The sequence below is a fragment of the Notolabrus celidotus genome, chromosome 5 (assembly GCF_009762535.1).
Source record: "Notolabrus celidotus isolate fNotCel1 chromosome 5, fNotCel1.pri, whole genome shotgun sequence".
NCBI lineage: Eukaryota > Metazoa > Chordata > Actinopteri > Labriformes > Labridae > Notolabrus > Notolabrus celidotus.
In genome coordinates this window covers 31,751,857-31,777,080 of record NC_048276.1, presented here as the reverse complement: position 1 = coordinate 31,777,080, position 25,224 = coordinate 31,751,857, and the positions used below count along the sequence as shown (strand labels likewise).

Here is a 25,224-nt window from a genome sequence, read left to right as displayed (position 1 = left end):
CTATCTTAATTATTTAGTTTTTTGACGTAAGGCTGGACAAACATAACCAACAGAAACCTGCTCCTCGAACTGATGCCACCTCTTTTCAAATGAAAGAGAATCAACTTGTTAGAGAGAAGTGTATGTCATAATGCGAATAACTTCACTGATTATTTCCTAAATGACTTCAGAGACCACACATGTACCGTTCAATTTCCTTTCCTGTTGTGAGATAGTGAGCCGGTCACATAAAACAAATTCCCTCAACACCACGCTCTGTCAGAGTTCAGAGGAAGTTTGTTGTTGATGAAAAGTAAATGAGCCTAAATTAGCTCTCAGGTGACCGGGGGTGAGATGTGAGTGTATTAGAGCTGCGCATTTAGTATACGTACAGGCTGATGAAACCCACTGATAACAGATCCTCTGTTACCATTACACTGAGTGAAAGAGGGAAATGATGCAGAGAGGCAAGTGGGTGGGGGAGGGTGCGGGAACAGAGCGACCACTCCAAACGTCTCCACATGGTGCAGCTTTCAATAGCTAAATATTCATAATTTAAGATTGGAGTTTGCTTAAAAAAGAAAGCTATTTTGATTGAACAATATACCTAGAATTTGCAGTTTGACTGTCTAAAATCAACACTGCAGATGTCCATAATGTGCCCAAAAGAAATCCTTCACTTGGGAACCCTTTTGAGTTCCCTTTTGAGACCCTTTGGAGTTCCCTTTTAACAAAGTGTGGTTAAAACTGTGTTTCTTTCAAAATACTTCGAGTTTAGAAATTTTGAAGCCTCAAATAAACTCATGATATTTATTTTTTATTAAAAATGCCCATCATGTGCCCTGAAATATCCTTAGTATGTACTTAAACTTTGGGAAAGAGTCACTGAGTGATCAAACATAAAAGAAAAAGAACAGAACTGAGCCGAATGCATTTTTTTCAACCACTTATTTTATTCCATTTTATTTTAAAAGTGTATTTAAACTATAAATGTAGCACTTGTGTGCCATGCAACTGGAAATGTTCATCATGGGCCCATACAAAAATCCTGCTTTTAGACTTTGACAGTGGAAAAGTTGTAGGACATCAGAGAAAAGAGAAAGACGATAACCAAAGTTTCTGTTACTGCCATCCTGCTTTCTTATTATTGTTGCTAAACATCCAGTTTCCACTCAACATGTTCTCAAATGTTTCTCAAAGACTTTTAAACCAAATTAAACTCTTTACACATTTACATGAACTAACATTCAATCTAAAATACCATGTCAAAGCTGATTGGTTAATACAATAGATCACTAATTCAGATATCTAATTCAGTAGTCTGTGTATGAGCAATGATAATTTAATCATTTAATCATCCAATACCAACTTTCATGCCTTGCACTTTTCACCTGCATAAACTCTATCACCATGTTTCTCTATTTCCATCCTTCAGTTTGAGAAATAGAAAAGAAGACAAAAACACTTTCTAACATCTCTGACCCTCGAACATTTCACTCTCCAGTTTGGATCCTAGGATGGTCCGGTCTACTTATTACCCTTTTGATCTGCAACATGCTTGTAGCCCACCGCCCTCTCTTCCTCCCATTCATCCTTTCCTTTCGTTAATGTCTTCCTCCTCTTCCTTCTCCTTCCTAGAAGTCTTTGCCTGAGCTGTTTATTTATTCAGATTCCCCAGAGAGGAAGTGTGTTTAGACAGATTTGAGTATTAATGATGATGATGATGATGGTGGTGATGAGAGGTGCTGTGGGTGTATCATTGAAGCTAACTGGCTAAGTCTAATAGATGGGAGGGGCTCAGGTTTGTGGCAGTTTAGCTTCAGCCTCACAGGCTCCTTCTGATTTTCATTCATTCATTCATTCATTCCTACATTTACTTGTTCACTTGGAACTAAAACTTACGCATGTAAAGCTATTTCGAGGCCTTTAGGAAAAAGTGAAGTGTCCAGTTGTTTGAGAACACTGTAACTCAAGTTTCAACATATTCAAGACGACCCCAGCTCAAGTCCAAGGATTTCAAAACATATCATCCCTAGTTTTAAGTTTTAATCATCGAGGATTCTTCTCTTATCAAGTCTCAAGTACTAACGAAACAGATTTTGCTTGCACAAAGGCAGACAGCATCTGAAACCACCAAGACGACATGCCGGTGCTGTAGCTTTGGCAACATTAGTCCCTTAATCAGTGCATTAATCAATAGTGGAACTAATCTAAAGAGGAACTATCAAGCCGTGGAGGTTTGATAGTTATCACATTAAATAATTAACATTTGCACCATCTAAAGGGCACAATCTCACGCTTTAAAAAAGTCTTCTTTTGAATCATCATCAAATAGTGTGCACCTGGCCCAAGTCTTGAGTAATTAAAGTAATTTGATCACTAGTTGACTGTCGACTACAAGTTTCAAACTAGTTACTCAAAGCAAGTCCTGAGCAACAATTAAGTTGTTTCAATAAAACAAAAAGAACTCTGAAGTCATCAGGTCACATACTTGGGACTAGTACAAGTCAAGTCTTGGGTGTTCAGAAACATGTCCAAAGGAATTTTGTCTCAAAGAAAAGCTCAAGTTGTTGAAGGAAAGTCCAAGGTTAAGTCAAGATTAAGTCATTATGAAGTCAAACTCAGGTGTCGAGTCAGCCATTACATTCACAGAGAGCTCCAAGTCTCTCAAAGCCAGTCTGATGTAATTTAACATTTCCAAGTCTGTCAGGTCCCCAATGGCTTAGAGCGATAAAAAAAAGTGTGTTCAGATTCTTTTTTAGATTTCAAGTCATTCGAGAGAAATATCAAGTCAACCCTGTGATCATGTTTTAAGTCTTACAAAACAATTCCACGTTGTGTCCCAGTCATTACATGTCCAAGTCAGGCCTTAAGTGATGCAAGACTCTCAATGTTAGTCACAAATTGCCAAGGGTGGTCCAAGTCCAGATGCAAGTCTATCATTGAGCTGACTGTTGGTTGACCCAAGTCAACCAATATGTGTGTTTTTAGAAAAGCTAAAGTCAGGTTTCAAGTCATGCAAGTCAGGTCACAAGTCATTTGAGAAAAATAAGGGCCATGTATAGTTAGGGCGGTCATAAAACTCATCCAAAGAGGATCTCAAGTCACAAGTCCTCGAGTCTGTCAAGATTAGAACACAAAGGCAGAAGAGATCTGTAGGTTTTTGGATCCCAGAGTCATGTCTCAAGTGTTTTCCTGGATGTAGCTGGACTTGAAAAGTATTTGGGTTCATGTCAGCAGCTGTGAGAGTATGTTTGTGTGTTAATGAGAAAGAATTTGCGTTTGTGTTTACATTGTGAGTGTGTCTTTTCGCGTGCATGTTTTTGCTGCTGATGTCTTTGACCCAGGTTAGATGTCATTTCCTCTCACAGGGTCGGCCAAATCCTTGAACTTTCCACACACACACACACACACACACACACACACACACACATACACACATACACACATACACACACACACACAAGAAAAACACTTCTCTTTCTCTCTCTGTCTCACATTCATCCTCTTGCATCCTCAACACACAGGCACACTCTCATGCATCATAATAGTTTTTCACATAAACAGTTCTTCACTCACAACTTTCAGAGGGAAAAAAGAGCAGTGAGGGAGAGGACAGGGGTGTTCAACAAATTACATGCAGACTTTGTGCATCAAGTGTCAGCCCCTCGTATCCTCCTCCTCCTTCCTCACTTTACTGAAGTCAAACAGTCTCAGCATGAGCCGTGACGGAGCTAACGCTGCACACATGGGTTTAAAACTCTGCAGAATCACTCCTGTTTTCAGAGGGAATATGTAACTGTTGAACATACGGAATATGGCTGAGACCTCGGTGGTGAAAACTCGACTGAGGAGATCATTCAGCGAGCATGTGAAAGACTCCACCAACAAGGCTTGGGATGTCTTCTGGAAGAGCGTGAGGGAGAGGCGGCTGTGGGGTGAGTCTGGATATCATGTGAGAGAAAACTAGTTTGGAGAAAGGATATTCATGTGGTTGCTGCAGCATCTTTGTTGAAGTAAAGACTGGTTGTGGCTGACTTTTTTGGGAGAATAGATGAGGTGAAAATATTTTGTTTGAATTATATAATTGAAGTTTATAAAAAGTTTTCTGGAGGTTTTGGTCATCAGCTGTGGCAAGATAAATGACTTCTTAAGCTACTCAAAGTGAATAAAAACTTGACAGTGTATAAGTTTGTCTTTCTGCTTCTGATGAGGGGTTGTTGTTTTTGCGAAAGCTGAGAGCTGATACGGTCCAGTTATTTATACCTGCAGCCGGCATCAATGTGTTGAGTCAGGTCTGTTTCATTTTTGTCAGCCTGCATCTGAAAACTTCACCCTAACGGTGGAAATCCAGCTCTGTCATACCTATGATTAACCTCAGGGCAAACAGATGAAAAGTTCACATTCCCTGCAGTGGAAGTTTTGGAATGGAAATCAATCAATCAATCAATCAATCTTTATTTGTATTGCGCCAAATCACAATGAATGTTATCTGAAGTCTCTTTACAAACAGAGCAGGTCTAGTACTTCTATTATTAACAAAGACCCAAATCAAGACAGGGTAAGATCCAGTCCCATCTTACAGACAGTCTGATCTCATCTTAATCCACCATGAGCAGAGCACTTTGCAGCATTTAGCAAGTTATAGTGGCAAGGACAAACTTCCTTTAACAGGCAGAAACCTGGAGCAGGACCAGACTCATGTTTGACAGACATCTGTCTCAAGACTATCTTAACAGCATTTATGGAGGACTTTCAGGAACCAACCAGTGGTGTCTTCATTGAGATCATTTTTGAACTGTTAATGTAGTCTTTCCAAAAGTTTTGACTGCAATGATGAAAGACATCAACCTCTAGAGCAAGGCTGTGTTTTAAAAAAAGAACCTGTGAGGAACTTTTGGTTAATGACAATTAATGATGAATCACTCACAGTAAATCTTTGCTGTGGGGATCTGTAAACAGGCTGTTTCTTGGACATCTACTTGGGTGCGAGATTTACAGACACTAAAAATAAGTCTTATCGAATGAGGGTCTCTTCAGCTTTTTTCAGTCATCTAAATAATTAAGTATTCATTTCAGACCTCATAGGGGCTGTGAATAGTTTCTGAAAACCTGGGAGGTCTGTCAGGCTTTGGCTAATCAGTCAATTACAACTCAGTCTCAGCAGATGAGAGGTTTCTGCCTGTTAAACAAAGTTTGTCCTTGCTGCTCTAACTTGCTGAATACTGCAAAGTGCTCTGCTCATGGTGGATTAAGATGAGATCAGACTGAGTCCTGCCTGTAAGATGGGACTGGATCTTATCCTGTCTTGATGTTGGGTCTTAGTTAATAATAGAACATAGAGTACGGTCTAGACCTGCTATGTTTGGATAGAGTCTTCAGATAACATTTGTTGTGATTTGATAAATATTTGATTGATTGATTGATTGATTGATTGATTGATTGATTGATTGATTGATGCTCAAATAGAAGTGCTTTGTCATGGTGCCCTTTTGCATCTCATTGGAGCACATAGGAGGATCCATCGAGTCTGTTTCAGTGTTGCCTTTAACCTTCATTTTAAGATACTGTTTAGCCTCAGTTTCAATGTTCTCATTGCATCTGCCTGAAAATCATTCAGGTGACTGTCCTTTCTACCAAACCTTCCACACTCTGTTGGTCTGATCAGTAGCTCAGTGTCAAATATTCCTGCAGACACTGAAAATCTGCCATGTCATGCAGACATGTTGGGTATTTTTTTAATTTTAGACAGTAACGGGCGTCCCATTGTGTCAGGGTTCACAATGTTAATTGTGGTTCTAAGGTGGAAGAGGGCGAGGGTGGCGTGACTGGAGCGCTGGCTGGTGGATGCTCAGATGGGTGGGAGAGGGAGTAGGGCCGGAATCAAACCTATTAAAAAACAGATTCAGTTCATTGGCCCTCTCCTGGTCTCCAGCTTCAGAGCTCCTGCCATGGTCTCTGCTTTGGCCTGAGATGCTGTGTCTCTTTCATGAGAAGGTTGGTGTTTAAGACATTATCAATCCTAAGTTTTTCCTTTCTTATCCCTCAAACCAATCTCTAATGCTGCACTAACATCCTACTTGGTGCTTTCCATCATATTGATGCAAGCCAGCCCAAACAAACCATGTGGCTGATTGTGGTTTCACGTCACATTGAAGCTGAGAGTTTGAGGGTGACTCACATCTTGGGTGCAAAACAGAGTCTTTTGCTCCAAACTTCCATGAACGTCTGCACTCCCCCTCACTCTAAGGGTAAGGTCTCTCTCCGTCTGACAGATCTGACAGGTCGTCCTGTCAGCCTAAACATTAACCTCATCTGCAGGTTTGAACTGATGGCTGAGCCTGGGAGCTTTCCCTCTCTGTACTTAGGTTTGTTTTGTGTGTGTGGGGGGGTGTTTAGTGATGTTAGGTGAGCTTGTAACTGGAAGGTTAATTCACTGAACTGGCTGGGAATATGTTGAGGTAACCCTGAGGGTGACATTTCACCTCCACCTGCTGCTGCCATGTGCTGAGCAAGTCTCAGCTCTGTGTGTGAGGGACGATGAATACCAAACAGGGAGCTGCCAACTACTTCTGCCAGAGAGGATCTAAAAATAGAAGAACCAAGAGCTGAAAAATGCTTTTCTTCTGTGATTCTGAATAGTTTTGCGGAGCTTATTCCAAAGTTATCGTGTTAATTTGATTTAATCTCAGTCATATTATACATACGTGAAGTTTGGCATGTGAATTTATGCCCTTACAGAATGTCAATCTTTCTTAAAAGCATTTGCTGTCATGGGTTATTCACAGTTCAAGAAAAGGGGCTTCTCTTTTTACAGTATGTTTGGTCTGTCAGTGGTCCTGTCATACGTTGGATTTCAGAGTAATTTGGTGCTCTTAACTGTGCCCAAAGTCTCATCATTGAAAGAAGAGAATCTAAAAATAACAAGACTGCCTGGAAGTTTTAGGAAGGAGTTGTTTCAACTGTGAATATAACATGGTTTCTGTATTTCAAAGTTTGTGTGAAAGGTACATTCTAAATCTTGTTTGATTCAATCTCTTTGGATCAACTTCAGTGAGGTTTGATTTCTGAGTTAATGCCCTTAAAATCAACCTGAACCTAATCTGACCTCCAAACTATCTCTCACCTCCTACCAAACCTGCACACCAACATGCCAAAAAAAAGAGAAGAGACAGAGGAAAGAGTCTGATGCTGGAAGAAAGTGAAGGTATAGAGCCAGGGCAGGGAGCTGGTCAGGGCTGGAACTCATGCCCCAGGCACGCTTATTCATGCTCTATGTCAGATACGCATACTGTAGATACACACAGAGCCTTGCTTCCGTTCATTTCATACTTATTTTTGAACATTTTCAGCAAACTTGAATATGTGGACAAAACTTTGCAACAGAAATTGTGATGTCAATGTCGGACCACAAAGCCAGAGACTTTATAAAACACATCATACTTTGAAAGTCATGAATTCTTCGTCAACATGAAATGGCTTTTCAAACCACAACCTTTTGCAACGCTGCCTCCCATTTTGTCTTTTTCTTAACAGTAGCACTATTAATAACTCCTCCATTGCCACCATGTTTGTTGTCATTAGCTTTTGACTCCATTTCTTCTTGTTTTGGTTAAGTTTGACTCTGAGCATAGCCCCCTAGCGGGTGTTTTGCTTTGCTGCCATTTCAACGCTAACCTCCAATTTGTACAGGAATCGTGCGTCACATTACAGTTGCGTCTTGCACTGCACAGCCGATACGTTTCCATTCTAGTCTAGTTCACACAGCGCTGCGCTGCATCTCAGCTCCGAATTGGGAGCGTGCCCCCGCGCAAGTCTATTATCATCGGAGTCCGCGCCCAGAAGGCGTCAATCGAACAACCTGGACAGAAAGTCAGGCACGAGAATGGCATTCAACATCCGCCAATTTCAAAATAAAACACCATATACGGACTCCCGACCATTTAAAGATCGTTCAGATCAGAAATACTCATCAATTACCGATGTAAGCTACAAACAGCCACATATCCGTGATCCATGTTGGCAACAACAGGACTTTAAGATGATGATTGTGTCAGATGGTATCAGGACAACTAAATAGAGCCGAATTATTATTATTATTATTGAACTCATCTAAATCTGCAAAAACTAAAGTTACGCAGGACGCATGCCGCTTGATGGAGGAAACTCGTGGCGCAGCTGTAACGTAATGCAGAGCATCGTGTATAAATTGGGGGTAAGGACCCATGGAAGTACGAGGGCTGTGACAATCGCACCGTTTAAAACAGATATGTTCGTATGTAAGGGGAGCATAAATAAACCCTCAGGCTGTATACTTTACCTCCCCCTACTTCTCCCCTATTTCCATGAGGAAGGAGAGAAGAGAAAGAAAACATAACCATTGGATAAAGCTATTTCATCACTAGTCCAGCATCATTTTAGGGTTTAGGGATTCTTTAATAAATGTATTCTCTCTTCTTATTTCCCTGCTGTGTGTTAATGTAGGAGTCTGTCACAGGATTACGAAGCACAGGATTACATAATTCATCTCAGCCAATCAGTGAGCACAGCTGCTCTAACGTCATATGTTGTTTAAATCCAAACACACACACACACACACACACACACACACACACACAGATGTCAGTGTACACACAGCTGGAGTCGGGTATCAGCTCTCACAGAGAAAGCAAAACCAGCTGTCTGAATTACACAAAAACAGAGAAAAAAAATCTGTTCCCACACATACACACTCACATTGCTGCACACACACATACACACAGGTAGTCAAAGAATCCGAGGTTTTCCTCTAGGTTTAAAGTGCTCAGAGTGAAGGTTTGGACGTTAACTCACAGCAGAGGATTTGTCAACTCTTAACTCCTCAGTTTATGACGGAAGTTCATTTAAACCCAGAAGGATGATGTTTTAAAATTTCTGCATCGTGACTGAAAACTTCAGAGCTCACAAACCTGCCTCACACGTCCTGCAGCCTTCTGAACATTAACCTCTTATACTCCAAACCATGTGTGGGTGTTTATAGTTTGACTCTGCCCCAAACATTACCTCACATCATCAGGGTCAGGTTTAATAAACAAGAGAGGAAGGAAGGATTAAAGGGATGCTATCTTCTGATTGACAACAATGACAGCGAAATGCATCTTTTTAGCCCATGGTTTCACTTGAAATGACTCCAAACAAAGGGGGTTGCTGTTTATTTCAGACTTCGTTGTAAAAGTTTCTTCTTTAGTTCCCAAATTTAAAAAAATCCTCATTTGTATGAATGAGGATATGTGTGCAGGCACAAGGAGTAGCATAAGTTGATTTCCTCAAAGAGCATGACAGATTATTTTAGTTTGCATGATTTGAAAATTTGAGGATGTTACATTTCTGTCATCTGTGGGTATAACGATTACAATCCAACAGAGGAAAAATATCCAATGCTCACCTCAGAGTATCATGAATACACATGAGAGAGCAGCTCTGGTCTTTTTGAAGCTTCTCTGGAGGTAGATGTTGGTTTTATACTTCTTTTCATAACTAAACTGTGTGTGAACTGAACAGGATTTGTGTCTCTCCTGAGGAGTGATGACCGTTTTTAGCTGCAGGGTGAACACAACCTGCGAGAAACGCTCCTCTAATCCTGATTTTCGTCACTCACTTTGTCCTTAGCTTTTATCGTATCGCTCTCTGCAGGAGCTTCTTTGGTCCGATCTGCTTCCTGTCCTAATATTTACTCCATTGCTAAAAAAAGTTGTCATAACTCACACCCCAAATATGGTCTTCCTTTCAAACCTTGAGTCAATTATCTTCCAAACACACTCTCTGCCAGACACACTCTGTAAACTCAGCTGTAACTTTTCCTCACGCCTGGATGCACTCATCGAAGACATGACAGAAACACAGACGTCATCACCAGATGCAAACTAGAATATAATCCAAAGACAGTGACGTCTGCTCAGGCTGAACTATGTGTGAAGTATACACAGAGAACATAATCAAATATAACTCTAAGGCTTTGAATAAAAAACGGCTCTTTTATTTTTTGCAGAAGGTGGACAGGGCTGGAGTTTAGCTGTGTTATAGCTGTTTGGATGCATTTGCTACCATTGAGTTTGTACTATCAGAGACAGAACTTTAAAATAATAATTCTGAATATCAGTGAAATCAGGCAGACATCACTTTCAACAGGAGAGATTGAATTTAGCAGGGCTGGAGGGAAATGAATGATCAAGTTGTAACATGAACACATCGTTTTCATGTATACGAGTATTTTCTTATTAATGAGACCCAGAAGCCGACAGTTTTTATTTATATGAAGAGAAAACTAATTATAGAACAATTTTACAGTTAGCAGCCTCACATAATGAAGTGGTTCTTCAGGATAAAGATGATTAAAACTGAAATGAGAGAGCAGAGACACATCGAGGCTCCGAGCCAAGTGTGATAGAAGGAATCGATGTGAAGGCTGCCGTTTGTTCTGCAGAGATCTCAATACGCTGCAGAGTGCACGGGGGACACACACAGAACACACACAGGTCTTGCTTATGTCTCTGCAGACTTGACGAACAAAAGGACAAAAGGGGAACACACTCATGGTCACAGCCTGTCATCAGCTTTCAAACACACACACACACACACACACACACACACACACACACACACACACACACACACACACACACACACACACACACAGGCATTTGTGTTTGGCCTCTCAGCATGTGAGGTAGATTCTTCTGTTTTGTGCAGGAAAAGCATAATGAAGAAAAATCTGCTTCATAAATCTGTCCTTTTCAAATACCTTTATCTGTATATGAAGTGTTGATCGGAGTACTTCCTGGATTTATTATCACTTGCATTAAAAGTTGAGCTGAGTATACAGCATGGTGGGGATTGCACTACTCTATACTTTTGTGGAGAAAAGGACTGAGACCTGGTTCTACAAGGACCCAGTTTTTCAAAACCCCAAATCAATCACGTTTGAGCTTATTGATTCCGCTATCGAGTCTCACAGGTCTTATAACTCAACGTTATATCCTGAGTCAGGTCACTCAAATCAAATCACTGGTGCACAAACATTCATCGATTGTCTGATTATGTTTTTGAATAAAACTGAGTTGCCAGCCAGCAAGTATTAAACCACACAAAGATGAACTCTAGTGGACAGCTGATCATGAGGACGGATGAACGTGCAAAGAAGTTTGTCTTCATTTCACCAAAGCAAAGGATAAGGAGGACGTGAATTGTAATTTGTGTTGCATTATAATCTTTAGTAAGGGGAAAGAGGACCTCAATGGCCACGCACATCAGCACTGTGCATGAACTCTGCAGTATCTGTGGCTGTCTTCAGGTTGGTATACTGTCGACTCCAGCTGCTGCGTCTGCTGCAGGACAGTCTTCCTCCACTCAAAGCAGTCATGGTGATCACACCCAAACTTTGCAGGGGTCTTGTTATTCAAATATAGTAATCACATGTTGAAATCAGCAGGACAAACGTTAGTTAGCTAACTAAACATGGCGAACGTGAAGTTACATTATGATGCGTTCAAAGTTGGGTCAGTAAAATGACTGTTAGACAGAAGTCAATAAAATGTCATCAATAAAAGAAACACCAGTTTAGTTAAAAATGTATCATCTCCTGTTAAGATTTTTTTTTAAAAAGAAGAAATAAGACAAATACCAACAGTGGAGTCAATAAAGACTTGCACCGTTCAGTAGCTCAGCAATTTTGTCAATAGAAATAAGAGTGAACAATCCTCATCCCTGTACATTCCTCTGGATAATGACACTATCACAATACTGAGATTCTGTGATAATCAATAAATTGTAAATATTTCACTCTTACTGTGCAGGGCTGTTAGCACCATCCATTATCTTGACCGCTTATCCCGTTCAGGGTCAAAGGGGTGCTGGAGCCTATCCCAGCTGACTCCGTCAGACGGCAGGGTACACCCTGGGCAGGTTGCCAACCCCTCATAGGGCAAACATGGAAAGACAACCATTCACGCACATACATTCACACCTTGCATGTTTTTGGACTGTGGGAGGAAGCCAGAGTACCCAGAGAGAATACAAGCATGCAGAACATGCAAACTCCACACACCGGGGACTTGAACCAGCAACCTTCTCACTGTGAGGTAACAGCGCTGCAGCCCTGTTAGCACCAGTGGGTGAATTAGGTGTTTTATGCAATGAGACTTTGCATAGAAATGGGCATATTTTGCTCCGAATTAACCTATAATGGCTTATTTAACTGCATGCAAACAAGACTGGAGACAGAGACACTATTTGCTTAGCGCTGCAGTTTGTTGAGCATTCACACCTTTGCACATTATCTGTTTGCAAATGTTTAGTGAGCACAAAAGCTGTGCAATCCTTGTTATTCAGGCCCTTATTTTGCACCGAAACAACAATTAAGAACCATTATTCTTCTCAGACTGAATATATGTGATATAAAGGCCTGTCTCTAATACAAGCCTCAAATATAAGGGCCAAATACTCTCTGCAGCAAAAACATTAAAGGACACGCTTTACATTTGAGGATTTACGGTATTCAAGCTCTGGTCATCCCAGAACATGCTGGAAGCTTTAATGAAGTCTTTCCAGGAAACTTTCCTGAGAAAGAAGATCAAAAATAAAGAAGCTGTGTGCACTTGCAATACCTGATGGTGTGCATTTTAGAAGGGCCTACAGTCACTAGTCAAACTTGCATGAGTGATGTGATTAATTTTTTCTTTGCTTTTATCTGAGCACACACTAATATTTCACCATTTGACATCCCCTTTTTCTTCACTTATATCTCCTGTCACAAGAGGTCACTGCTTATTTATTACTTTTAATCTGTTTCTTGATAAACTAATCCACAGAGCGCCCACGCCGTTGTTTTTTTGACGCTGACAAGTTTTGCCGGTGGAATGAGAAAGAAGAGGCTCCATGAATACAGTGAGTCAAACAGCACTGAAACCTGCGAGCGTGTCTGTGCCCCAGGATAAAAAGTTGTCTGTTGTACCTTTAATAATCAGACTGAGCCGCAGGACACCCCGCTGCTCCAAGAGAGCAGAATCATTTCAGATAAGCTCTTTTCCTCTGCTCTGCCCTGCTTTTCCGACACACCCTTCATTTCTGTGAAAACCTACAGCGAGCTGATGAGAAAAGCAGCTGTTTGGGTCTCTCTGTGGCTCTCAGGTGGCCTCCTCCTCCTCCTCTTCCTCGCCTCTCTGCCCCCTTTGGAAGCTGCTAAAACATATTTTGCTCCAAGATAATAAAACCGACAATATATGCGGTGGAATATGGGACTCTAGCTTCTGCAGACAGACATATTTTTTCTCCTTTCACTCTGGTTTCTTTTCAAAGCTCTGTCCCTTCGCTGCTTTCATTCAGCCTGCTGTTGCTTTTCATTGCTCTTCATTGTGGAGATGGAGGAAGCTGCTTTTTGACCTCAGCCAAGTTTGTCAAATCAACTTTTTATCAGGGTCGAGATACCACAAAACCAATTATGTCAGGTTGAATTTGAGGGGAATGTGTATAAAAACATGCAGACAACATCTTAAAAAATGTCAGTTATGTTATTCGTATAACTAACAAAAGAAAGATGCCAAAACACTGATACTGGGTCAGAAGTTGCATTTCATCACTGCATTAAAATAACCAGAAATAAATGCTAAATGGATTTACAGGTCCATTGGTGCACCTGACAGGAAGGAAGGATCCACTAATACTCATTGAAATGTCTCTTTTTGCACCAAAGACTCAATAAGATGTTGGAGTCATGCAACAGAAGTATCTACAATCCAAAGTCTAGTCTGATTTTCCTTAAGTTCTCTGTGAGTGAATCATCCTTCGCTGTTCCTCCAGTTAGTGCTTTCCTTTATTATTATCACCTGGTTTGGTTATAGCCTCTCTGTAGGACACAAAAAGATGTTGCAACAGATCCTTCTGTAAAGCATGGTTTATACTTCTGTGTTGACTCCAAGCTGTAGTGGCCAACGCCGTTGTGAGCACTACATACTGGTACATCTTTGAGTTTTTGTTGCTCTACAATACTCCCTATCCCTCCCCCCTAGCGCTTGTAGGCAGTGTGATTCCTATACTAGTCAGAACGCCTGTTTCCGATTCCACTATGTTTTTCGGTTGCTTATCTGCAGAAAATGATGGTGACTCTGAACCTGGAGCTGTTAAATGTTGCTGTTGATCATACAACAATTACCACAAAGAAGAAAAGAGAGGAGAAGTCAGAGGAGATGGAAAGTTCGGTCGATGTATAGCGATTCCAGATATGTAAATGCAGGAAAATCAATGTAGCCCAGCAGACCAATCATGTTTTTTTTTTGTGATCACACTTTTACTTTACTGATATTTGTATACAGGTTGTTACAAGCAATATATTGATCAATGCAAGCAGCAACAGCATGCTTGTGCAAAAAGATAACCTTATACAAATAAGAAAGGGGAGAAAAAACAAAACAAAAACATCATAATAATAATAATAAACCAATATTGATAAATATAAATAAAAAATTAATGAAACCCCCCCACCCCAGACCATCATATATCAACTATTCGCGCGAATGACTCGCTCAATTCGCGCGTCAAAATCATGTGTAAACAAGTGCCAAGACGCGAATATACGCGAGAGGGAGGGGGGCTCCCACGTCTAAGCTGTCTGTTGTCAACAAACAGAAGACAGTGGAGGCTGTCTTGACTTTCGTTTCAGAAGTGGAGGCTGGCTTGACCGCAGTAACAAGGTTGAGCTCGCGGACATTGAATGGGGAAGCCGTTTATACTAAATGGGGCAGAGATAACTTCCTACTACAACAGCTGATAGCTGACAGACAAAGTTTTTCACAACTCACCACGTAATCCTCCTCCCTCTCTGTCCTCACAGTGAGCTCCTGTTTATTCCTCATCCCATAAAAACAGGTAGTGTCACAGAGCTTGGGGAAGCTGCACGTTGATAGAATCAAAGTGTCCCATATATTCCAGATGAGGGAATCTCTGCTGGGATCTCCGCTGGTCCATACGTCACACAACACACGTCCCCGGGTGATCTGCACGCTGATTGGCTATCCACGCCGCGATTCATTCGCTTGAGTTCAGATATTTCAACTCTCGCAAATCGTTCGTGCGAATGAATTCGCTTCATGCGCGCGAATGCACACGGCCATTCGCGTCGCCCAATTTGCGCGATACGCGCTGCCAGACCAGTACTCGCGTCTCTGCATTGACTTAACATGTACTTCATTCGCGCGAATGATTCTATTCGCGTTTGGTGTGAACGCACCATAAGTACATTAAGACCCATACTCAAAAGGAAAGTACGTGCAGGGGTTTCCAACACGTTGCAATAAGCTTTTTCGCTGCTGTGAGACCAGCTAGTACCACCCTTTTCTTATTCATTGTCAAGCCTGTATTAGCAAGATCATTTAATACAAATGTAACCGGCGAAAGAGGTAAATTGATCTCAAACATCTTAGATAGATTGGAGGCAACCATCCCCCAAAAACTGGCCACCAGAGTGCATTCCCAAAACATGTGAGCAAAAGTACCGGAGACATGTAATTTATGTTTTCTAGGAGGTGCTCCTGGGGCTATGTGTGTTGGCTTCTTCATTGAAACAGGGCTACGTTGACCTACAGTGTTTGAAACAGCATCGCTTCGATGCAGAAGTATAAGCAAGGCTTAAGAGTGCATCACATAAGCAGGGTTCCCACGCGTCCTGGAAAACCTGGAAAACCTGGAAAACTGGTTTTCCAGTATTTTTTGAGAAAAGAGAAAGCTGAGATGAGAGTTGCCCATCATTGTTACTTGCTTGCACTAATAAAGTGAAGTGCTGTACAGCTGTGGTTGCATTATTCTATTATCAATTTGCCATAATTTTTAAGTATGTAAGAGATGATTTCATTGATAGCCATAGACTACATGTCTTTCAATGTAGAATTCCACTGAGAGGAACATATTAGACTATTTAGGAACTAAATTAGAAACTAAATTTAGACTGTCATACCAGCTTGATCATCAATGAATATGTCCTGGAAATGTCCTGGAAAATGATCTCTGGAAAAGAGTGGGAACCCTGCATAAGACTCGAGAGATCTTGCAGTTTCCTCTTCATCCTCAGATGTCAGGAAACCCAAGCCACCACTCGACTAAATAAGGAGATGAAAGATTCTCCTGTTCACTTCTGATGAACGTTGAAGCTTAATTGAGGGTTTTTACGTGATGTGTTCTTGTGTTTATGTATCTTAAAGGTTTTTTAAACTGAGTCTATGCCAGTATTTTTATATTTTGCATGGTTTACCTATTGTAAACGTAGAGTTGAGAACTGATGCTTCTCAGGAGCATGAGACCCTGTCCTCGATGGAAAATTGGGTTGAATTGAAAGAGCTTGCTACAGATTTTTAGAACAACCTGGATCCTTGAGGAAGAGTCTAGGGTCATGGCCCAAAACAACATCGTGTTGATGCCCTTGGGGGTAAACACAATGTAGAGAAACTCTTTCCTCCTTTTACTGGACCAGAAAACGAAGATAAACTACCTGCTACATGCCTTCACCTCCCTGTCAGACCGACTCTGGGGTTAACTTTGGTCGGAGAAGCACAAAGTTCTGCATGATTAATCTCTGAAAAGATGCACTCAGTCTCTCAGAGAAGAAGATGTGCTCAATTTCTGTGTAACAGGCTCTTCAGTGGCCCAGAAAACCAAACCAAACCACTCTGACTCATCTGCAGCAGCATTAGAGAGACATTTTCTTTTCAGAATGTCACTCATTCTCATTCTGAACGGAGACCTGCTTTTTATTCTCATCCCCTCCCGCTCACAGATTGCATCTAGCACTCAAACAACTTTTGAATAAAATGATTTGGAGGGTCCCATACGGTGAAATATTCATGAATTCTGAAAGAATATGTGCAGAGGGGGAGCACATCAGTAAAAAGGGCAATTTTCAAATATTCTCTCAGCTGATGTAGAAGTCGAAAAACTGAAATATGAATACTTTACTTTTTTGTTTTTTACTTCAGCTGGATTTGTTTCCCCACATTTCAGCAGGGAGTTCTTTCACTTCCCATCTGGAAAGCTTTTTTAGCTGTAGTGTAGCCTCGATCAGAATAGTGAAAAGCCCTCACACACACTCAGAAGTCCCCTGAGCCTGTCATATGAATACAGTCAGAGTGACGGCAAACAGAGAGAAAGAGGAGAAGGAGAGAGGAGAGGAAAACAGAGAAGCTGAAAGAGAGAGAGGGGGTACATTAAGTAAGAGGATGAGGTAATACTACTGATGAAATCCAGACAGCTGTGACGAGAGGAAAACAGTGTCGGGAGAGAGAGAAAAAACAGGAACACAGGAAAAGAGGGGAGAGAGAGAGAGAGAGAGAGAGAGGAGTGAAGATAAACAGATTTACATGAAGTGTCCAAAATGATGAGGTGTGTTTACATTTGTGTCTGTTTTTCTTCTTAGTGTTGTGGTACTCGAGTCCGATTTGTGTCCTGATTTTGAGGACTTGGGACTCAAACACTGATGACTTGGTGTTGTGTGCTGCAAGAGAAGACTCAGACTGACTTATTTGTTTAGGGTTACAGTTTTTGTATGAGGTCCCAATCATTTATTCACACCATAAATTTTGAGTTTTGCAAATGTAAACAAGAGCAATGTGATGTGTTCGGTATGTAAAAGAACCAACGAGGAGAGGACGTGACAAACTAAAAAACTTTAACACATGCCTGACCAGGATGAACCCAGAAAAGTCAGTGAGCTGTTAAAGTTACTTAACCTGTTTCTGCTGCAAGCTGCTAAGTCTAATAGTGATGGTCCAAGATGTTTACTTAGTTAAAGGTCTGATTAATCAGTATTTTTGAGTTTATTAGACCTCCACAGTGATCCCACTGCAGCTGAAAGGTTAGTGCATCTCCTCATTAAGATAGATAACTCCTTGAGATTAAATAAAGGTAAGGTAAGGTTGTATGAATGAATTTTAAACAACACTTTCAACACAAAAAATCAAAAATAACTGCAAAAACGTAAAAAAAAAAAAAAAATGTAACCTAGTTTTTAAATTCCTCCTGCTCAACCCTATTCAATCCAATTCAACCAATAGTTGATATGCAACTCCTTTTTAAGCCAAGAACTTGCCAAACCATAACCATCTCTCAATGCTCCACACATATTCCTCGTTTTCATATGTCTGAAAATCCAGATGTGAGGAAATATTTCCCTCAGGATCTGTCCGTGAGCATAAGTAACTTTCTTAATGTCATAATGTGTTCTTGAACCCTTCTGGAGCATGAAGTTCGGCCTTTTTGTTTTCGCCATCTTCGTTTCTGCGAAGCAAAAGTGGTGATATTCAGAGCAGAAGTTTTAGCCATGGCAACAACTTGTCCATCCCAAGTAGTCCCATCCTGAAACCTGCTTTAATCTGATTCTTAATCAAATCATTGTTTACACTCGTGCAAAAGTCTCAAGTGTAATGAATATCAGCATTACATATCAGATACATCGTGAGGGTGGCACATAGGCGATTGGTGTGACAGTGAGAGAGTGTTCTTTCACTTCTAAACGACACCTGTCGTTAAGAAGCAATTGGAAGAGGAGTGGCATACTGCTGGCGTACTACAGACACTGATTCAATGAAACAACAGGTGAACACTTGGTTTCCTAAAAAAGAGTAACATAGGCATCAGTACAATTCTTGGTATAGTAACAGTAAAATGACGTAATGTTGAAAGACACAGTAATGATTAAACATGACGTGTGTCATAGAAGATTATTTTTAAGTGATTTTATTGTGTAGCTTCACATTGCACACGTGTCTCTGATGTTGTGTTTTTGTATTAGTTCCTCTCACCTCTGAGCCTCTGAGAGTTGAGACTGAGACAATGTCGGTTCGGTCGCACTTCAGCTCAGGTCTGTGTCAGCCACTGGGAAATGAAAATCCACTTTCAAACTTTGGCTTTACCTGTCAGACCAAATCATCCCGAGACTCTTGGTTCTTAAACAGATTAGCTGGTCTTGTTGTCTTAATTAATCCCTTGTGCTCCTTCTGTGTCATTGTTCCACTTCCTGATGCAAGCCAGGTTTAAAGTTATGCTCCAGTTTGATGGGAGCTCTCATTTTATGCCCACTGAGAGTCTGCCTGATAAGTTTTTGTGAACAAATACGGCACAAAAGACACAATAAGCAAGAACCAGCTCCCTCTACCTGATTTCTTATTACATTAAGAGTCTGCTCCAGCATGTGTCCACCCATGCTGTGCTTTTGTTCAATTTCATACCAATAAAAACTCCTGAATTCACTCATTATTTGTGCATCGGTGGCTGAATAACTTTCCATCCCTTTATCCAAGAAAACACAGTTTATTTCTTGTTTGCTAATTCAACAGTCTTTCAGAGGCCACATGATAATGGAGCAGGAGACAGATTGGATGGTACAATGCAGCTCAGCAGTATTGTGTCCAAGAAGCAGACTGCAGCAAATCATCTCACTCTATACTGTCACTCCAAATACACTTTTTGGTTTCCTGTTGGAGTTCATATTCACACACAAAACACCTTGAAAAACAAGCTACCCTTTTTAAATTTGCTCTTACACAAGCTGTTTGAAAACAGGAAGCAGAATGTATCCAGACATTTCCTCGTTATTCAATCATGACTTTGAAAATCTTAACTTTCAGAGTTGAGTGTGGCGCCATTCTGAACTTAAGGATCAAATCAGAATCAATTAACTGTCAACAAGACATGGGCACAGCCTCTTGGTTTTAAAAGTTAAGCCTGTGGGGGGCCGCTTTAGCTCAGTTGGCAGAGCAGGAACCTTATCTGCAAAAGCAACAATCCTGGAGATGGATTGGACACAGATCTGGTGGAAGTCCAGCAAGAGAGGGAGGGATAGAATTTATTGATCGGGATAAACCCCTTAAGATATATAATTTTGTTTTCGAGGAGGTCCCAGCAAGACCTAGCGGTGATGAGCTATTCTACTTGACTCTGCCTTCTGCATCCTTTCTTATTTCTTATGGCCAAATTCCACCAGATCCGTGTCCAGTCCATCTCCGATCCGTCACGACACTGGGTCTGATAGGTTTCTATTCTAGTCAATGTGTTAACTTCCACTGGATCCGTCTGCGTCTCTGATCAGGCAGGTCGGCGCCCTTTTATTATTTATTGAGCCAGGCCTGGACTAAACAGGTCAGAGGTTTTCAGAGGCTGATAAAGACAACATGGATGAGGAGAGGAGGAGGATAATCCTTGATTCAGTAACCGTAGGTCCTGCTCCGTGCTGCGTTCTGAAAACGCAACCAGTGGGTGTTGACGGACAAGAGAGCACGGAGCCGGACCACAGCGCATCAGAGGCAGACCGGACACGGATCTGGTGGAAGTCCAGGGTAATATCCCACTACAAGAGGTGTGAAATTTACCTGAACAGAACAATCTGATTCGATTCACGATGTTTACGTTCTGCTTCCGGGATGAGTCATTAAAAAACAGATTGATTAGATCAGATTTGATTCTATTCAGCCCGTTGCAAACTGATGACTGAATAAAGGCCTTAATAAATTTACAAAGGGTCATTCCAATAAATTATTTCCTTTGACTTTAAGTTCGGTGGAGCAATATGACAATCTGCTAGAACCCAGAAATCTCAGCTCTTCTGTCTCACTGTGTGTGCCTGGCAAAGTCATTTAAACATCTTAAACAAATCATTTATTTTGAAAAGAGAAACATTAAAGCCAATCGCGCAGTAAAAGGGGACTGAAAGAAACACTGCATGAAAGCTGTTACTGACACTGTGCCAGACACATAACTTCCTAAAATCATGAAATCACTTTAAAGATCATTTGTTCCAAAAGCATCACCTTTGACAAAACTTGTTCTTGATGAAAACATAGGTCATTATGGTAGTCACAGTTCTCACAGAACTATTTGAGGGATGAATGTTACTTCCTTTAAAAACAGTGTGTTTAAACATAAGCACGAGCGTCATCTTTTAAACGAAGAACATTTATGGTGCTTCGGTTCAGATTAAAAGAGTTTCGGTTATTCTGGGATTCATCTGATCATTATGTGCATCTGGAACTGATCCTGTGTGTGAGGAGACTGACAGCTTTTTGTTATTATTTCCTCCTCCGGTCTTAAACTGTTAGGTATTCAACAGTGGGTCTGCTCTTCATCCATGTATTCATGTGCTGTTTCTGTGCAGCGGAGCAGAAGTGTTTAACTCTGTGGTTGTTCTGCTCAATGATACTCATCTCACTGTGCCTCTGCAGGATTTTCATGTTTACACAGTGTTAGCCTGTCATGATGCTCCTCAAACACAGCCGCCATGATATTTGATCGCACTTTAACTGATCTGTGTTCATAGACACACAGTGTCAATAATGGATAATCATAAACATCAATAATGTAGGATATTTAGAGACAAAAAAATTGTTCATAGGGGGTTAACCATGAGGGATTTTGGTATTCTGGTGTATTTTTATGCATCAATTAGTCATGAAACTGTCTTTTGTAAAGGGGATTGTAGGCTGTTAAGCTATTATGAGTCTCACCTCTGTGTGTCTTTGCCTCAGTGAATATTCAAGGCAATAACACATTTTTACTTTGTTTTTATTCCTCTACAATACTTGTGCATGTCAGAGCTTTTTGATAAAACAATGCTGCAACCGAGACATGAGGGGGCTTAACATTTTGGCTATTATATAATAATTAAACATACTGCTTTACACTGCATGGTGCAGGAGAGAGAGGGAGAGAGAATGTGACAGATGGACAGACATTCAAAGGGAATTTGAATAATGGACATAGGTACTGACATGAAATGAAAACGGCACATTGGATCATGGAGTCTGGTGTATGACCATGAGGTTGAGCAATGGAAGAAACAAACTGAAGTCTGATCAGATGTTAGCAGCTGGCTTGTTTGATTGATTCCCCACGGGTTGATAAATACATTCAGAGATCAGTGTGTTACTTTTTAATTTTTGAACACACCTGTTGTTACGGACGCCTTCACCTTTTTAAAAACGTGTTTTCATCTTGGGCAGTTTTCATTTACCTTTCCTGCTCCACTGGACTGATTTTGATGCAGTGCTGCCATCACATCGGTGTAAAGCTGTAGTTGCATTTAAGAATGAAGAGTTCTTCATGGAAACATCATCAGACTCTAACGGGGGATTGGGCTGCAAACACTTTTCTTAATCGGCAGTTTTTCCATAGGTTTACTCATAACCAGACAAAACTTACTTAAGCAGGATTGGGCGCGTTGGATGCTGTGGGGTGCATCTGATGCACTTGGGGGGGCGGGCTGTGATTTGATGACAGTTTTCAATGCTTGATTGGCCGCTGTTAAAGTCAGATCTGATCTGTGGTCAGTAAAGTGTCTTCTGGTGATAACAGATAAGTAATTTCATGGGGCAAGGGGGTGTCCCGTTCAGGACAAACCAACTGATGTCAAATCAAAACATCTAAAGAAGCCAACAAGTGACATCACTGAGGCTGCATTCATGTTTTAAACAGGCAATGGCATGATTAAAAGGAAGACAGGAACACCCAATAAACTAATGAGCATGACTATTGGGTTCATGCAAGTTGCAGTTTTAGCAATTACTCCCCCCTAACCCCGCTGTTCTCATTAAAGCTAGATTTCCTTACCAGCAGCTTTCTTTTGGTCGCATGTCACTCTGCACTTTTAACGTAGAGGTTGGAGATGTTTCCTTGAGCACTAGAGGCCTAATGTGAGGGACCGCTGTTTTAAAACTCAACCTTTCAAAGTGTTTTTCAGAGAGTTTTTCCAGTTTGTGGAACAGAAAATAGATTTCTATAAACTGCTGTTGTTCCAAAATGTGTATTTCTGAGTGAAAGCTTTTGATAATTAGTGTTTCAGCCCTCTTCTGTAGGTTTTTCTTGTATGTATTTGTGCAGACACCTCACACGCACAAACAAATTTGGATGTTACATTAAAGCTGCATTGCCCCGGAGGAGGATCAGCTCTGTGTTTGATGGCTGTTCAGGTGATTCTGAGTCTCATACCTGCGTCTGTCAGTCATTCACATCATCACAGGACAGAAAGCTTTCTACTTTTATGGTTTCACCCTGAAACCGCGAACAGACGAGCAGATGTTAAATGGTTCACAGATGCAGTAAGTGAGCATTTATATTCACCCTACGTCTGACGGTGTGTGTGTTTGTGTGTGCGCGCGCGTGTGTGTGTGCGTGCATGTGTGTGTGCATGTGTTTGAATGACTGCGACAGGATTGGCTCTCTGAAAGGCGGCTCTGTTGTTAAGGGACTTCTGTAGTCCAGATCAGACTCGCATGTCAGGGAGCCAGAGGTATTTTGGCCCTAAAAGGAGTTGGCCTGTCGGGTGAAGATGAACGTCTGTGGTCAGGTTTGTGTCTGGACGACAGCTTCTCCTAAATGTGGCATCTCCAAAACAAAAGCTTTGTCCAGCGTCGTTTCTCAGCCAGAGTGTGACTGGCTCTGTCTGCAGTCGTTTCTCAGATGTGGTTTAAAGAGCTGCTCTTGTGACTTCTGGAATTGGTTGCATATAAAAGGTTATACGTTTCAAAGAAGTTGATACAGTGACAACTAAACACAGAACAAGTTTGTAAAAATCTCTGTAGAAAAGGGACAAGACCAATAAGACTCAGGACTCACTGCATGCTCTCAAAATCACTTCCAAAAACCATTGTCTGTGAAGTCCGTCACAGACTGTATCCACAAATGCAGGTTAAAACTGAACCATGCAAAGAGGACACCATAAATAAACTTGACCCAGGCACACCAGATACTTCTCTGGACCTGAGCCCATTTAAGATTGACTGAGGGGAAGTGGAAAACTGTCCTGTGGTCTGATTAATCCAAATCTGACATTCTTTTTGGAAATCATGGACGCTGCATTCTCAGCTTTAAGAAGGAGAGGAAACACCCAGCTTGTTATCAGCTCACAGTTCAAAGCCAGCATCCCTGATGGAATGGGGATCATAAGAGTCCATGTAATGGGTAGCTTACACATCTATGAAGGCTCCATCAATGCTGAACAATATATACAGGTTTAGGAGCAACATATGCTGCCATCCAGATGATGCCTTTTTCAGGAAGACCTTACATGTTTCAGCAACACAATGCCAAACTACATTCTGCTGGCAGTACAACAGCATGGCTCTAGTAGAAGAGTCTGGGTGCTAAACTGACCTGTCTACTGTCCTGACTTGTCAACCACTGAAAACATTTTGAGCATCATGAGACAAAAAATGCGTCTAAGGAAACCCTGAACTGTTAAGCAGCTTAAATTCGGCTAGAATGGGACATTTCACTTTCAGAACTCCAGAAACTGATCTCCCTGACCTCGTCACAGAGGAAGTGATTTAAAACATGTTGCTTACATCAAATTTAAATGAGCATATATTTTTCATGAAATATCAAATTATTCAGTTTCAACATTCCATATGCTGTCTTTGGTCTGTTTTCATTCAATTTAGGTTTTACTTGATTTGCAAACCATCACATTTGTTCTATAAAAATGTTAAACAGCCTCCAATTCTCTGGGATTGGAGTTATACATCTGGCACACATAGGAAACCTGATCTCTGTCCATATGTCCGTTGATCACTGCGTCTTTGGTGAACTGGAGAGATATCTCTATTCCAGCTGCCTTAAACCTAAGCAGATGTTTGCTGTACTTCTGTTTCCCTCTACAGTAAGTGGTTGGAAAAGCAGGACTGTGTATGTGGGAACGAGTGTGACTTAAGCATGTGCTTTCATCAGTGATGAATGATCACCAAGGCATAAGCGTGGTGCATGTATGTGTTTTCAAGGAATTTTAATAAGTTCTTGTTCTTGTTTTCTGTCTCCTCACAAAACCTCATGAACCCTTCTTTTCAACAACCTCTCCTTGAATGCACCGGTTATTTTTTTCTGATGATGGTCCCAGCTCACAACTGCAGTGTCATAAAATTGTCAACAAAAACCATTGAAACAGACCTTCAGTGTGACAGATTACCTGCAGCAGAGCAGCCCTGCCATCCCTCTACAGCCCCCTGATGGGTCCAAACTCCGAGTCTGAGAACCGCCTTTTCTTTTCACCATGTACTCTAAATAATGCAAGTAAGAGGCTGGCTGAAAGGTCAAAATCCTTTTTTGAAAAGTGGTATTAAAATGCTCTGCAGTCATGTGAAGTGTAGAAACTTTGTTTGCTAAAGCATAGCATTAAAAAAGCATTACACAGATTTCACTATAAATCTCTCCAACAGCTCTGGAGTGTTCCCATGGAGTCCTGAT

The 25,224-nt window shown here is 41.1% G+C and overlaps 1 protein-coding gene across 1 annotated transcript in view; it reads left to right on the top strand.

The window, feature by feature from the left end:
* The first annotated feature begins 3,796 nt into the window (after positions 1–3,796).
* Positions 3,797–25,224, top strand: part of si:dkeyp-23e4.3 (rho GTPase-activating protein 7) — a 117,582-nt gene continuing 96,154 nt past the window's right edge. The window contains exon 1 of the mRNA XM_034684476.1: positions 3,797–3,917. Within this exon, the coding sequence (XP_034540367.1) occupies positions 3,797–3,917 (121 nt within the window). The remainder of the gene's footprint in view (positions 3,918–25,224) is intronic.